Here is a 17,927-nt window from a genome sequence, read left to right on the forward strand (position 1 = left end):
CTTGACAATGGTTCCCTTCTTCTCCTGCTTGCTTTCATTTTCTTGGGCTGAAAAATACCTCACTGTATTTTTTTTTAAGTTTTCTTTGCAAGATGAAACTCGGCTTATAGTCAGCTGTTCTTTCAACATTACTGTTTCCCTGATCTCCAAAACTTGCCTCCCTGTCCAAGGTCCATCTTTTTCTGTTCTTCCACAGGTTGTCTGATTCCATCCCACACCAGTTTTAAAGACAAAGAAAACATCACATTTTTAGGCCCAACCCTCTCCACTAAAAGCATTATTTTGTTCCTCATTCTGCTCTCACTCAAAACTCAGGCTGCAGATATCTACACCTTTGATTCTGATCAAACAGGGCCATGCCTGTTAAAGCCTCATCAGTACAGCTGCTCTCAAAAATGAGTTTGATTTTCCAAGATTTATCTAGTATTTGACATTGGAACAGGACACCATATGTTTTCCTTGAGCAAAACCACCTCACAAAAGCTAGTGGTCCAGCTGACTCTTAGTTCTCTTATACGCTAATATTTATGTAAAACATTAGAAAGCCTGCATTATGTTCTTCCTAAAAATATACCACTAACAATGGTTAGGATATCAACAAAAGACTCATATTAAAAACAAACGAACAAAAAAAAATAAATAAATAAATCCTTTCTTACTAAAATACACTATATATATAAAAAAACCAAAACACTGTTGCATTTTCCACTTGTACCCGGCCCTCTCCTCCAGTGCATTCCTTTTTGTACCTGCTGTGTGTCTTTTCTGAACAAATAACTACAGCTCAGCTTTGGTTCCATGTGAAACATGTGAAGCATTATAGTCAAATGCAGAAGAAAGGCCAAAAGCTGAGTTAGTACAATCTACCAGCATTACAGACTGAGATCATAAAGCACAAAATTAATCACAGAAGAGATTATATCCCCTCATTCAGAATGCAAAATGTAAATTACCTAAATGTCTTTGAAATGATAATGTCAATTGACAAATCTCTTAATACCAATGGGATAATTCTTCTGCTCTGATTAGTGACAGAGATTAACAACTAAGTTAATATGACCAGTATAGTAAGTTAAAGTCAATTCAATGTTATTAACTCAAGTAGATTTCTTCTGCTACTGCTTCATGCAATGCTATTTTATATGGGCAAAGAAAGACTTTCTACCAATTATACGGAATTACTCTAAGTTTGAAAATAATTTGTATCTACAGATAGGAGGAGGCCATACATCTCTACAGCAATCTACACTGAAAACTTAGGCAAGGCTTATTGGAACTATAAGTCTACAAAAAGAATCCTGAAAACTAAAATGGCAAGACATTTTCTAGAACACTGTTTAGAGAAAGCAACATGCAGGACTTTTCTTCGAAAACAGCAAGTTGAACTAACATTTTTTAACTGCTGCTTACTGTGCAATTTTACGCCAACAAGTGACCATAAAAATGGCATATCATCATTGAACAATACCATTCTATGTATATCACTAACAGATTACATCTTTAACTGAGAAGCATACGCTTCTACTAGTTTTTACTCTAATTAGCCTGGAAAAACAACACAGTGTGGAGAAAGTGAGATGAATTTTATTCTTTTTTTCTGACGTTACTAACTTGTTATTCCATCTAATTAGTTACTTATGCTAAGCCATGAAAATTGAAAAAACAGAACAAAGAAGACACAAAGTATCTGAGGCCGTACTGTTTTATAAGCGGGAACGTTCTTGGGTTGGGGGGGGGAAGATAAGAATTCTTGAGTTACTGTTGAAAAAAGTTTTATAGACTTCACAGCTTTTTTTTCTTAATAGTATTTGGTCATCAAAGTACTGTGCACAGAATAGAAAAGAAAAACATTTTTCAAAGACAGCCTCTGACTTTTTGTTCATTCTAAGTATTTTCATCCTCAGTTTTTGGAAGAGTTCACACTTTTTATTCTTGCATTGTCTTGACAAAGAAGAAAAATGTCTTTTTTTGTTAAATCTCTGTCCTTGAAAAAACATACATTTGTTTTAAATTTTAACAACAATCAGAGATTTAGCAAAGAATTTTTCAAAGAAAAAAAATTAAGTCTGTGCCAATTTACATAAAAATCAAAATTCCTTTCTAACAAATACCTCAGTAAATATAATCAGTTACATATGGTATATCGCCATATTCAAGGGAATACAGTAAATGCTATATCAATAGTTGATAGCAAAAAAATATGTAAAATGGATTGCCCATTTTCAAACATTTCCAGTACTCTAAATATTTGTATAAGGTACACATATAGGCTACTATTCTCTTTTTAATTTAAAAAGACCAAATACAAAGCTTTATGGAGAAAATACAAGAAAGACAGTTGGGAGCAAATATGATCACAACCAATATATTGAAAACAGTATTTCTATATATTTTATTAGTATTTAACTATTTACTGATTAATAGCATTTAGACAACTGAGAAAGAAAGACAGCCTTAGAGTGAGTAATTCTTCAATTTAAAATCACTAGTATAGCAAAACATTACAACATACCAAGTTACACTGCAACACGTAGATTATGTTTTAATTTTATTTTACTTTTATTTTAATTTTACTGTTAATAGCTACCATTCAACTATTTTAGATTTTATAAGTTAATTCATTTAGAGAGTTCAGTTACAGAGTACATAGCTCCCAATCATTAGTCTTTGTTTTTCCTCAGCTGCCCAATTTACATGCAGTTTTACTTAGATGTACCGTCTTATTAAGCATAATTCTCTCATTTTCTGTAAGTTCTAATCAAACACACAAAGAGAACACCCGTTAAGTCCTTGAAATTTCTTAGAACCCAAGATATGCAAACTATCTCTAATAATACTCAATGTACTTCACAGTATATCACAGAATGTAGCTGTGGATGCAATTCTATCTACTTTTGCACCTGGTCACTGATTTACTCCCCTGTGGAATATCTGTGTCCACAGATAAAAACCTCACTGGACACTAAACCCTTCATGAATCTGACAAATAAATACATGTAGCTTTGTATTTAGGAACCATTCAAACTTTTAAAGCAAAGTAACTGTTAACCAAAAAATGGACCATAAAAAAAAACATAAGAACATAAGCATGAAAAAAAACAAACAGATTGAAGTTAATACCTACTGGTTTTAACCATTTTGCTATGCAGTGACTTCTGTACCCTACAGAATAAAGACTGTTAAATATAATATAAAATACTGAAGGAAAAAAAAATCTTCCACATACATAGGCAAATGCAAATTAGTATGGTAATGGGGTGGTGCCACTCTCAACTCTCATTTGGGCAGCAAATGCCATCGAAGCCATATCTTCTGAGGGAAACAATTGCCCTAAAAATGAAGCTGGGCATGTTCTAAAGAGATCAAGAAGAAAGTTATTAATGCCTCAGATTCTCTAACTTCTAGGCATAGACACACTTTACTAAGTAATGTCAGTAAAAACACTACAGGCACCAGAATTTCACAGGACAGAGAATGTAAAGCAGCTACAGTAACACTCATAACTTCATAAGTATTATATCATACAGAAAGGGACAGAGATCTTTGCAGAAAGTGACCTTCCAAAAGTAAGCTAGTTTTGTGCCAGGCAAAACAAATCTCACATGGCTTACAAACAAAGGGATAGCAAGCTAAATTGAGACAGAAATTTCAAGGAAAGCCGACACATGAATGAACAAAACTGGCAAAATCTCTCCATATTTTTAACCCCGTTAAACATTTAAACTTCTGCAGAATGGAAGTAAATGATGTACTGTGTAGATCTTCTCTGAGACTAAGCTAATCAAAGTATGAAACTACAACCTGCATTAAGGATACACGACTAAGCTGCGAAGCTGTTCCATAAACAACTCACCCAGAATCCAAATACAGTAACAAAAGCCTTTTTTGTTACAAACATTCTATTTACTTTCTACTTTGTTTCTCACTTACTTCTGCTACCTTGCTCTTAGGGCTGCCTAAGATACTAAGTCCTTAAAGATACAAGAATGTTGACGTCTGTGGTTTTTTTTTTTCCGGAGTACAGAGATTATACCCAAGAAAGAAAAAATAAAAATAATTAGAAAAAAAAAATATTGGCATTATTCAAGTACTTTAAAACACAACATATAAAAATACAGAACAGTACTTTTCAACTCTGTTTTTGTTAATCACTTGTTTTGATGACAGTTTCCAAGAAGTCATATTATTTATCATTTACCCATAAAATTGAATTATTCATTACTTCTACCAATTCATAATAATAATTCATAATAATAATAATGCATAAAAATTGAAAACAATGTGAAAAATGACCAAAAACAAGATGAAGATGAAGCTTTAGTTTCTAAAACTACAGAGGCAGTATGGATCCAATAAGAAAACTGATTGTAGCAGAGAGCAAGTTGTCTCTGATCTTGGGAGAATGTTTTTGGACACCTAACAGCTTTTTTATTACTGTGGCTGATTAAAATGAAAAGCCTTACTACTAAAATGCTCTTTTTGATGAGTTTTTTTGCCATGAACTATAGACCTTGCAGTCCAGTGGGATACAAATCCTTTGATCCTGTGCAGTCACATAAATTCAAAGTCGTAAAACAACATTGAATTTGATTTTATTAGTGTGGCTGATGTTGCCAGAATTGTAATGCAATCTTGTTTTTCTTCTCTTTTCTTCCTTTTCTTTTGGGGAGGGACGGAGAGGAAAGTAGAGTTTACTGTCAACATTGCTTCACATTATAAAGAACTAATTTTTTGGCAGCCAGGCTCCAAGTCTAAGTCACAATAACAAAGCCTTGTAATGACATGGGAGAGTAATGCTATACATCACATTCTAAGCTTTAGTGAATGATTTGGTTAAAGGAAAAGTAAGCTGAAGCAAAAAGCAGCATAAGTATAGAGCATGGAAAACAGTAAGTAAGGAAATAATGATATTTCAGTAGAAGGGTAACAGGTAACAGTGAATAGTACTTTGCAGTAGGAAATAATCAGCAAAATAATGTTATGAGAACTTCTAAGAGTATGAGATTCAAAGTTAACTCTGCACTTTTAGAAACTGAAGTTTTTCATTCTTCATGAGCATAATCTTTGTTCAATAAATAAATAAATAAATATGTGAATTCGTGCACTGATGAAATGACCGCTCCCTCTATCAGCGTATAGAGAGTATACACGTACAATGAAAACATCTACAACATTTTGTGCTGTGGCAAACCATTCGCTCCCTAGCTATGGGAGGAATTATCACGTTCCTCACCTGTGTTACAGAGAGGGACCTCAACAACAACAAACTGATCCTTTGGTGAAACAGTTTGTTCTTCAACATATAATACAATAAATTACAAAACATGCTACCTCATTTCTCTGAAGCAAAGGAAATGAAGCTGCCTACCTTTGTGGTCAGCCTCACATTTAGAAAATAAGTTTTCATTAAAGTACATACTTTCTATGGAAGAAATCCCAATCTTTTCCTCATAACTTCATGAAAGGGCAGATTTTATACTTTTGCAGTGACAATATAATACTTGCCTCAATTACAGTGATTAAAGAAAGAATACAAATTTCTTATCAAAGCAATTTATATGAGGAAATGCTACAAGCAAAGATACTTTGCAAAACTTCCACTTTGCTTTAACCAGGAAGCTCCAAATTCTGCAGATATTATCATAATTGTTAGTGGTTAAAAACAGAATAATTATCAGTCAGGTAACATTACAAAGAAAACTCATCGCTGTATTTACAACCAGTCTTCTTCTATGTCTTTGATACAGCTTTTTAGCAGGTAAAGATACTGGTACCCCTTGCTAAGATACAGTTTTTGGCCTTCAGATATTCTATTTGGCTCACAGTAGTAAAAGTTCAACTTAGGAACTGACTCTAATTTTGTAAGAGACATGGCAACTATAAACTAATGTACAGTAAATGCTAATTAGGCACTATTACATTATGCTAGACACTTCCTTTACAAGATTCTGAATACGCAAAAAATATTCTAAAGAATTGTGTAAAACCAAAAACAGATTTGGTCAATTACTTGAAAGAGAAAACTAGAACTGTGGCTGTCAGAGCAACCTGAAATTGCTCGCTCTTGATCAGTGTTTCCATGGATCTTCCTCTTTGACATAACCAGCTTCTCATTTAGAGAACATGATGAGAGTTAGTCCACACAATAAAAGAAACTCTGTTGTGGGAAAGCACTAAGCTTTAAGACTTCTGTTTCATGTGTGCTGAAGCACAATGGTGTATCATCAACAAAGAATGGAACTTCAGGAACAGTATTCCAACAAATGCATTATAATGCTGAACTGCCAGAACGGATTCTTTACCCGCACAAACTGCAAAGTTCCTGTAAGGTGTATCATGAGGTGCTTTAGCTGAAGAGTTTCTCAAGTGTTAACCAATGATACAACGGATTTTCTAAACAGCTATCCTGTGATTCTGTTATCCAACTTGTAAGTGTGAAATCGGTTAAAAATGAAACATGATACAAACATAAAAAGGCAAACCTAAGCATTCCAGTAATTCTCTCTGAAATATCTTGAATCAGAAGACTCAAATTAGGCCTCTGTGTATAAAGAAAGAGTAATAGTAATATATGCCTATCTGAACTCATTTTGTAAGGTTAGATTTATACATAGGAAACATTCTGACAAATTAAAACTTCTGACATTGGAAAATTCAGAATAAAACCATCTATACTCACACCACATTTTTCTTACAGAGCAAGAGAGGATGACCTTCCTTGGTCACTCAGTAACAAACAAGAATAAAACCAAATACTGAATAGATTAATTCTATAATACATGTTCAGGGGAAAGCTCAATTTACAAATAGAAGGTTTGTTACTATGCCAGATACAAGTGGTTACAATGTATCTTCTACAAGCAGTTTTGTGCCTTCCCTTCCAATCTGCTTCTCTCCCCCTCCAGCTTGCTGGTGTTATCCTACTGCCTATGCTCAAGATTTTCTGCCGCCTCTCACATACAATTTTTCACCATGTGTGCTCTGCTTCAGTTTCCAGGGTTTTCTTTCACATTGCAACTTCATCAAAGAGAGGGTCAGGAGACAAGCTCCTAGCTTTTGATTTCTGGTCAGCATGATCCCCTCCCTGACAAAAGTAAATTGTGGCACCCACCCATTAACCAGTAGAAGTTAATGTTGCCCCAGTGTTATTGCATAATAACTTCAGTGGTTTTAGAATCCTTGATGGCTTTGTGGAACTGCCATATAAAAATTTAGTCAGCACCAAAAGATGCAATCGGTACAAAAAGCACCAGATTTGCAAAGTCAGAAGTATTTACTGAATGTGAGAAATAATAGTTCTGTCTCAAAAGCTTGTAAGCTACAATTTGGACAGATTTTCCCTCTATCAGAAAATCACACATTCTTGTCAAAATGACCCCTATTCTAAAACCAAGAACAGTGGAGCTTATGAAAGAGAATTCTGCTGGAAATTTTAAACTAAAGAAAATTATTATCATTCAAAGATAATGCTTACAATGATTAGATCCAAACAAGCTTCTTGTGCAGTAAATTTCAAAAAGCCACTAAGTTTTGCATAAGGGTATATATTGTCAAAATCAAAGTGGTAGAGTAGTGGGATCAGATACACTCATACTACTGAGTTTCTAGTGGATTTACACTTGTATGATTACATTTCACTTAATGTCTCTTCTCCGTAATTGTTTCCTTCGTCACAGAGGTCTTCCAAATCTGTCAGAATTAAATGTCGCCATGTTCACAGTATGTGTTGTACTTTATTCTCCCTAGCACATACTCTGTAGCTCGAGGTGATGAGATAAATTGGTTTTTGCAAACTATGATAAACACAGGGTTTGGTTTTTTTTATAATGCATTTTCCTAGAAGACTTTCATTCTAACCTTAATTAAGCAATTAAGCGAAGTAAGCAAAGTGTTTCCTAATGTGTCTAAATTTGAGCACAAGTGCAGTCCTGCCAATCTTTTAAGGATATAAATTGTCTTGGATACCCCATACACATTTTAACTATCTAATACCATGTTCTGTATTAAGGTGTTTACTAAATGGGGTGATCCTTGGATTAACATATCTGCAGTAGGCATAAAGCCTAAACAACACCACTTCTTACAGTAAAATTACATTGATGAAATTAATAGGGTGCCAATCTAAGATGCACTGAAAGAAAACAACATAACGTCCTCCTGGATATTCAAGTTATCTGACAAAAACAACTGACAGAAAGTAAAGTAAATGCATGATTAATGGGAAAAACACCAATTATATCAAGAATATGATAAACAAGGTCAGTGGAGGAAGGGAAATAGATTTTTGCACAAAAGAGCACGAAAGTACAGAAAACAGTACCATGTACTTGTTTATAGATTATGACGTGGATATAGGTAGTGCAATTTACATGTTTTGAAAATATAAATAAGCACTGATTGAATTGGAGAAATCTTTAGTATATCAGTAATTCATGTTCTATCTTAAAGAAAAACAACGGTGCTGAAAAATTCATAAAATTTCCGTCTTCCCAAATTTAAAATAGACAATTTTCTCACATTGTTCAAAGTTTGCTATGATATACTTAAGATATTACTTAATTAGTAATGAATAAATCACTCGGTCCCCAGAGATTAAAAAGCAAACAAACAAACTCCGCCTTTTCAGAAAACAGTACAAACAAATTAAATCTAACTTTCCTTCTGGAGGGGAAAAAAAAAAAAAAAGTAAGAAAAAAAAGTAAGAAAAAAAAAATAAATAAAAATTACAGTATTACCTACAACAAGAGGAAGATGAGAACGTACAGGAAGGAAATAAACTCATACACCATGAATAATTATTCCAGACTTCCACCTTGAATGAAGATACAAATGACAGCACGTGCTTCCAAGTGAAGCACTGCTCAATAGTTCTTTCTGTGGCTGTATGTACAGTGTAGAAAGTTATGGTTTTATTGTTGTTATCCTTTGCTCTCATTCCCCAGTCTGCTACTCTACCTCTTCTACTACTGGCCATGCAAATTTATCATTACAGAGTGATTTTTATCCAACTGTTGAGATTTATCTATTTCAAGAAATTATACTCAAAACATAATCCTGCTGCTATTCTCCAGAAGTCATAGGAGTACTGAAATTGTCATCTTAACGTAATTTCATAGACTTTCAGTCTGTTCTTTCTCATATTTTTTATGTTTTTCTTGATCTTTGTATTGTTACTGTCACATACTGCAAAAAGGCCCCATGTTAAACATGGAGAATGCCTTCATGAGAACAATGCAGCCAAGAAGATTCATAGAGGCACCCAAAGCATGCACAGTGGTGGAACTATTCATTTCACAGTTGAGCACAAAAGACCGAAACGTTTCAAGTTAAGCAAGAGTAGTATCAATGATTAACCACAAGCTGAGAGACCTTCATCAGTAACAACACATGGAAATGGTGAAAAGCCTGAACAGCTCATTAGGAAGGACTGACTAATAAACCCTGGCTGACCTTGGCTGCTCTTTTAGACTGCAACTCAGTGTCACCAGGCAGAAGCATACACGATATACGGATTTTCTTTTATTTGTACACACTGGGACATGAAAATCCAGCAAAGAAAGCACAAAGCAATTGGCTACATTACATATGCATTTAATCTTGTAAAGGTTAAAAACATTAATCTTTGCATCCTGAAGCATTAACAAAAGTCAGCATATTGTGTCCAGTCCTTCAAGATTGTTTTGTTAAGTACTCAGCATATCAGGGCTTTCAACACTATTCATAACTGACCCCAATAGTTTAACTGTAGATTTCAGAACATGATGACTCCTGACAAATTGTGGAGTTCCTATCCCTAAGAAAGAATACACACAGGCACATTTAACAACTGAAGGGGGGAGCATTGGTAAAAATTTCCTTGTGATCTCTACCTATGAGCGTCAGAAACTTTTCAACTTTGTAGTTACAGGCTATTTTTAAAAAGAGTAGATTTAGGATAAAAGAATCAAATGTGTTAAAATGTTTTGATCGGGTGTTAAAAATAAATAAATAAATCTAACATATGCTATTGTTTCTGAAGATGGAATTCTACTTGTCTATGTAAATAAAAAGCATTTTAAATGTCAAAAGTGAAATTACCGACTTCAACAAGAATTTTTTCTGATAAGCATTCTGTCACACAACAACTTTTAACACTATTTAATCAATGAATTCCAGAATTAAAGTATAAATTTCAAACTGGGACAAGGAACATCTTTTGTTGCACCCACATTACAATTAAAGAGAAATGGAAGCAATCACAAAGGGCTGCACACTGACCGTGAGGGAAAACAAATCCGAAAGTAAAAAACAAAGGGCCAGGAAAGGAACTGCGTAGCATAACAGATGTTAATAGATTTGTGAAAAGAATGAAGATGTCATCACATAGGCAAAGCTTTATTTCTTCATTCAGTAATTAAGGAAATGTTTCTATGCCTTTGTGATCTCAGAACAAAATAAAAATTAATCATTTTGAAATTATCAGACAATTTTGACTTTCCCTTCCGCATTCCTCTCTCTGTGAGACTTTGAGGCTCTGGTCTTTAATCTCAGCTTACGATATGAAATCACTTTCAAAGTTCAGCAAGTTCTATGAAAAGGAAACTTTCTATTCAATTCTACATTTTAACTCTTGAATCCTTTCCAAAAATAAAAAAAAATTACAGGGGAGACCACAAAAGTTACTATGAAAACCCCATGCTACACACTACAAATGAGGCCTTTCACATCACAGGCACTTACCCACCACTGCTTGGCTGCTAACTATGACTTGGGTGTCAGTAATATTACCATTCTGGTTGTCTTAGCTGCATCTGCAGGTATTTCTTTCTAAAAGGAGTATTTATTTTTATGTATTTACCACATATATTATTGTATTATTATGTATTACTATGTTATATACATTATATAATTTATGCATTATCTATGGTTTCTCTTACTTATAAAGCACAGATTATTATTTATGTGTATATATAATTTTATGTATGAAATATAGTCATGCAATATGCACAATAATTCTATTTTCTTATTTAATAATAATTATATTGTTTATATCATAATATTTTTTACAAAAAGCTGCGACTTAAAACTAAAGACTCTGGTGTTCTGTGCATGGTAAGTGGCAAAAGATGTAGTGAGTTGGTGGAAATGTAATAAACAACTGTATGACAAAGAAGATCCATGCATAAATTAGAGAATTAAAGAAGAGCATAAAGACTTAGACTTCATCATCCAGAAGTAATATTAAACTTGCGTGTAACTGAAGAGGATTTTTGGTACCTATGTACTAAAAGGAAGAAGGAGAAAAGTATTAACTTTTTTTCCACATGTTCTATAAATTGTACACCACATTCTTACGTTGGATTAACTGTTAACTAATATCACTGAAATACTGCCTACATATTGTTTCCTTCATTTGTACTTCAGCAGCCCCTTTATAGTATTTTGATTTAATGTTAAGTAATTTTCATCTCCTTGGTTCTTAGATACTGTGCACATGGTTCTACAGGGCAAAATACTGTGATGCTGATGACTACTATCATGTACTGAGAAACTGGCATTTTACTTCTGCGGGGCCTGCAGCAGAAAGGCTCCGCTGCCACCTGGCGACATCGTCAGGAAATACACCTCAGCAGGGCAGATGAAACGGTTCAGAGCCTTATAAAATGCATACTTTCATTTTAATAAAGAATAAGTGAAAAAATCCAGAAATTCTTTGAGCACACAAACTAGTAAATGTATTTAAAATTAAATGGGTATAAACTAAGTATTTATGTCTACTATATGAACCTTTGTATGCATCACCTTTATAAGGATGTTTCAATTGAATTATGGACATTAATGAACTCATTAAGAGATATTAACTACTCTGATTGTTATTCATTTTATACGATAAAGATTCAATATTTTAATGTTAATTACTATGAACTTTATAGTTCAAGTGTCATTAAAAAAAAAAAAAAAAAAGAATAAAGCTTCTCGTTACTGAGAAAACATAAAAGATATCGCTACAAAATACAAACTGTATGTCATTCTTTTCCTGTCAGTGTTTTACATCCCTTGGGACTGCTAAACTTCCTTCAAGTTCAGCCACCTAGAAAGACAACAACCCTTTTACACTGGCTGTATGGACAAAGCTCTGGGTTCACATAATTGTCTACACAACAATTATTAAAGAATAAAAACCATTATGAATTTCATAGAATCATAGAATCACTCAGGTTTGAAAAGACCCTAAAGATTATCGAGTCCAACCATAACCCAACCATACTACCTTAACTCTAACAACCCCCCACAGAATCATGTCCCTGAGCACCACATCCAAACAGTTTCTGAACACATCCAGGGGTGGTGATTCAACCATCTTCCAGGGGAGCCTATTCCACTGTTCAACTACCCTTTCTGTAAAGAAGTTTTTCCTGATATCCAACCTAAACTTATCCTGGCACAACTTGAGGCCATTTCCCCTTGTCCTGTCTCCTGTCACCACTGAGAAGAGACCAACCCCACTCTGTAAGCACCTTCCAGGTATTGGAAGAGAGCAATAAGGTCAGCCCTCAGCCTCCTCCCAGACTAAACAGCCCCAGTTCCTTCAGTCTCTCCCAATAGTGCATATTATCCAAACTTTGACTTTACATAGTCAAGGAAAAAATATAACTTACAAAAGAAAATGGAAAAATAAAAGATTACATTACATGCCCTTCAGGACAGAACTACAGGACACTTTTTATTGATGATGAGCAAACAGATCTCTCAACTGCAAGCCCCTGAATGTAGATTACTTGGGACAGATTATGCCTAACTTTCTTCTTTTTCTGACACAGTTGAGGACTAACTGCTCTAGACAGTGAATACTTTTGATAACCATAACTGCTTAAAATCCCACTCACTCCAAATGAACAGTACCCCCAAGACTAAACAAATCACCAGTCAAGATCCTCTTATAAAACACACGCCTCTTTCAGCTTATCTACCACTGTAAATTTCTTTGCTACAGCCCTATAATCTCATTCAACTTCCTCCATACAGCTAGGATTTTGTCATTGTTTGCTTTAAGCTTTCAACAGCCCTTTTTTTAAGAACCTTCTCCAACAGACAGGAAGTACCATTCAGAGCTCCTGAAGGTTTTTCTAGGCATACTGGGAATAAGAAAGAATGTCTTTTATAGAAGTGAGCAACTTTCTTCATAATTATCCAGTATGGAATTTGGATCATTTTTGCAAAAGAAGAGATTCAGAGAAATTTCTGTCTTAGGTTCCTTCAGTACATGGTACAAAATCACATTTAACACAAGTATTTCCAACAGCTGGGCTATCTATCACCATATTTTTCTGTAACATCTTTAACAAACAAACTGGAAAAAGTTATTACATTAAATCACGATGCAATACAATTTCTCTGTGAGGTCCCACAGGATGTTTTATAATGTAAAGTTCTACACATACAGTAGTCTGTGGTAATTCAGACTTTTAATCTTAAAAAAAAAAAAAGATAACTATCTTCCTCACAATAATTAAAAAACACAAGAATCACTATATAGTGTGTGGCTTTCTCATTCCATTTTCACCAGTGCAAATGCTGCTAACATAAAGAATGAACAAAAATCATGACCACTCACTGTTATATATAATTACTGCTACAGAATGAAGCAGTTTCAAGGAAAGGCAAACATTTTTAATAAACTTCAAAACCTAGGAAAAATGCATTTGAAATTAAAAAGAAAATAGTAAAGGCTAATAAGGGGGGTGCAGAGAAAGGATTTATTAGGGTGCTGAAAAACATGCAGAAGAAACAAACTCTCAAAGTGGGCAGGTTATAAAAAAGGGGAAAAACACTGAAGATTGCACCCATTTTTTTCATCTAGAAAATGAAAATAGAAACTGAAGCTTAGAGACAGAACTAACAACTGATAATTTACCAAAGCAACATGACCATCTAAGCAGTATTTCACTCTCAGATTTCACCCACTGTAAAAAAATGACACGAAGCACTAAGATTTGCCATTCTTTTCACATAATGAGTAACTTAGCGTTTACTTTTCTTGGACAAAAGATATATTAAGAGTGTAGAAACTTAGTATTTCCATTCTAAGCATGTTTTTAGGTTATTATAGTGGTACTATATAACATTTTTCAGATGGTATTCTACATGTTCCCGGAAGCAAATAGTTGTGAACACTTGTACATACAAAAGGGATGAGTCAACAGAGGGTCACACTTTAGTACAATGAATTCACTGCCATAGACATACAGAGAAGCTGTTCAAATGGCAATGAATCCAGAAGTCCCATAACCATGTAATATTATCATTTATTCATCAGCACTATATGTCTTGAGTGCAGACTTTGTTTCAGGAAACCCTTAACTGCTGGAAATAGCATACTAAGGCATCATTTCTCAGCAGCTTAGTCACTATGCATCTTTTATGAACCTGATGACTTACACCAGGCTGGGCTGAGGTCCAAAAATCAAAGCAGCACTCTGCTAAGTACAGAGACAGTGGTAGGAGAAGCAAAGAGGAAGAGCCAATAAAGATATTCGGATTCACTAATAAAAAAGCAGGTCAAAACCAATATTATTCATAAAGTGCATTATTTCTTATTACAAAATGAAAAATCACCTTTTATCTTAGGAATCAGTAGTCTGGCAAACAGAACTTTGTGAAAGGTCTCTAATGACTTCTAATTAAAAATGAAATCCAAACTGAGGTATTATTTTTCTGATCATCACAACACAAATTTTGTACAATACTGCCATTATCCAAAAGCTCTACAAAATGGTCCAATAACCTTTTCTATCGGAACTAACTAGTCTGAGATTCAGTTCCACTGAGTTCCAGTGAGAAATATCAAAGTCACCACCAAACAAACACACACAATATAAGTAAACGATTAACAACCTGTCAGAAATTGACAGAATGACTGCATTGTCCTCCTACCTTATGAACAGCAAATATTTCAACTTTAGCTCATTTTAAGTTATATTTATCTACGTGTATAAAACAGTTTTTATGGTGTACTCATTGCTGGAAGTTACTTCACAATTCCACTTGTTGGAAAATGATTGACTCACAGCTTCCTTATTACTAAGCAAAATAACACACAAACCCAACTAAACATTAAGACATAACAATGCCTTAAGGAAAACCCAAATAATCCAGTTTTGGTTTGTTTGCTGTTGTTTTTTTTAAATATTAAGAGAGTATACTTTCAAAGCTATGATAAGCAATCAAATCTACTTCTCCAGTTTCTTTACATGTATTCTAATGGAAAACAAAATGTGCAACACCAACATTATTTTAATGAAAGATGGGATTGGGAAGATCACATTATGATGAAAATATCTCAGTTTTGTGAAAGGTCAAAGCAGGAGATAACTCTACAGCAATTAGGTCACACCAAGCTCCAATTTTCCTGTTACCAGTACTTGTCTCCTGTACTTCTACAGCTCCCAGGGTTGCTGGAGATGTGCAAACACGTTTTTCTCTCACAAAGCCTGTGTATTTCTGAAACACCCTCTCAAAAACAACAATAAATTCCTTTTCCATCTATGCACTGTTCTTGTGTGATAGTTACACTATTCTTTGTAAGAGTTATTACTTTAAATGTTTATTGTACAATATTGCTTTACTTAGTTCCAGTACAAGCTTGCACATCCCTGTGCTGAATTTTAACAGATGCCTATTAGGAAAGCAAGTACTTCACTCTAGCAGAACAGAGAGCTTATTGCAGAGCAGTCCTTTCTACAACACCAGCTGCTACCCCCATTCCACCCCACCTACTCAAAGAACTCACACTTCTCCATTTCAAAGGCTTCATGCTATTGCATCCTTGCCCCTTTGTGCAGATACAGTTATAAATACTCTGTAATACATGCATAGATTATAATTAATTCTGAGTTTACAATTAAAAAAAAAACAAAAAACAAACAAAAACAACCTTTAGAAAGAAAGAATATTCTAGTGTTTGATGCAGAATATATTTTGCACTGTTTAAATCCATAAAATGCACAGACAGGTAAAGATATAAAAGAAAAAATATTACAAAAGCATACCTTTAATGTTTCAATTTCTTCTTTGTGTTCCCTCTTTAAATGCAAAATGGCAGCTTGGTATTCTGTAAAAATAAAAAGTACATTCCATTAAAGTCAGAAACGAACACATCTTCAGCATAGCATATTTCATATTAAACCATGAAGTCCTGAACACAGATGCAGGTTCTCAAATAAAAGATCTGCAAATGGTGATGGAAAAGAAAATGTCAATGTCAACACAGTAATTAACATTTTTCTTCTAGGACCACATGACCAGATTTTCAGCAGCTTTGTGGGAAACAGAGGATAAAGAACGGAGGTATTCCATGCTGAGAGGGAAAGACTGTGTAGAGATATGTCAGACTGGAATAACAAAAGGAAACAAAAGGTTCAGCTTAGCTAATAACAGCAGAGCTGGTAGGATATTATGACACACGCATGCATACACTCACATTCTACAGAAGCATTAATTAAATACAATATTTTAAATAGAGCCATAAATATACAGTCAGTAAACGCACATAAATCGGGTACAGGACTAGTCACACATATGAATAAAGACCTGAAAATGTACCCAACAGCAAAAGATAGAAAGAATTCGGCCAAACGAAGATTGATTACAGAGATAAGTACCCTGACAGAAAAACTATGCCATATAGTGAGCAATTCTGATATGGTAAAGATGTAACACAATCCAAAGAATAAAATTTGAAGCCATAAAAATGTAAGTCACCAGTGAAAAACTGGATGATTCTGAGCACTGATGATGAGCAAATTGGAAGATGCTAAGAGTTGACTACACAGTTTTAGTGATGGCTGTAGAGAACTCACATCTCATGCTGTGGTTTCCCTCAAACTATATTGCGGCTATATATGACCAGATGAAGAAAAGAGAATTTTCATTACAGTTGTATAATGATTTAAGAGAAGCCTGTCTTCGTTGAGATATTGGCCCAGATGTTATAGTTCTTCTTAACAAGCAACTGGAGTTCATTCTTAGATCATTAAAGCTCTGCTTCTATCAACTTTTAAATCAAAATTCATCTGACGGTATATTTCCAGTTCCCTGGCTGGCTTCTGCATCCTGAACTAAAAAAGGAATCAAAACCTAAATTAAAGGATTGAAAATAGTCCAAGGAATTTAAAATTTACTGACAATGCTCCCAGAAACTAAAGGGATTTGGATGGTGCCTGGAATAGAAGAACCAATAAAAAAGCATTATATCATCAAAGTATCAACCAAAGATTAGTGATTTATTTATTTATCTATTTATTTTGCATTTTTCTTTTTCTCTTCAGAACACATGGACAAAAAGAAAAGATAGATAATATCAATCACTCTGAACTCTGTATAATTTTAATAGTTTTTTAATGTAAAGCCATTTTTTTCCCCCAAATATTCTGAGAGGCAGGTGAGCTTATATATGAGCAGCTGAATTTACCAACAAAATCAAAAGGAAAATTGATTGGTATTTTACAAAACACAAAAAAAAGAAATACAAGTGATTCCAACCATTACTACTATCCATCTAAACTCCTCCATTCTCTATAAAAAGGTCCTACTTTGTGCCTTTCATCACAGGAAAACTTCTTGACTGCAGACCGAATCATAACCAGATAAATCTAGAGGCTTGTAGATTTCCCTCTATTAATTCTTCTGACCAGTTGCCGCACTCTTTGGACATCAGCTCCATTTATCCATTCACCTAAACTGGACTTAAAAAAGCATCTGCCTCGGGTTCCCTGAGCAAGCTGTGACCCTTCTGGTACCTCAGCTGCTTAAGCACTCAGTTTGCAGGCCATGAACCTAAGGAACATTGTGACTTGAAATTTAGCTCTTAAAGGCCACATGACAGCCAAAGCAAACAACAGGCTTTGAAAATTCTTCTAACAATTGGTTCTTAGTTTGGCTAACAGAGC

At 34.3% G+C, this 17,927-nt stretch overlaps 1 protein-coding gene across 2 annotated transcripts in view; it reads right to left on the reverse strand.

Annotated features, from left to right (window-relative positions):
* The window catches only part of FMN1 (formin 1), a 117,404-nt gene that overhangs the window by 82,802 nt on the left and 16,675 nt on the right, over window positions 1–17,927 (reverse strand). For both annotated transcript variants that reach the window (XM_015864836.2, XM_015864835.2), the window contains one exon: window positions 16,029–16,090. In XM_015864836.2, the coding sequence (XP_015720322.1) occupies window positions 16,029–16,090 (62 nt within the window). The remainder of the gene's footprint in view (window positions 1–16,028; window positions 16,091–17,927) is intronic.

This window comes from Coturnix japonica, chromosome 5, assembly GCF_001577835.2.
Source record: "Coturnix japonica isolate 7356 chromosome 5, Coturnix japonica 2.1, whole genome shotgun sequence".
Lineage (NCBI taxonomy): Eukaryota > Metazoa > Chordata > Aves > Galliformes > Phasianidae > Coturnix > Coturnix japonica.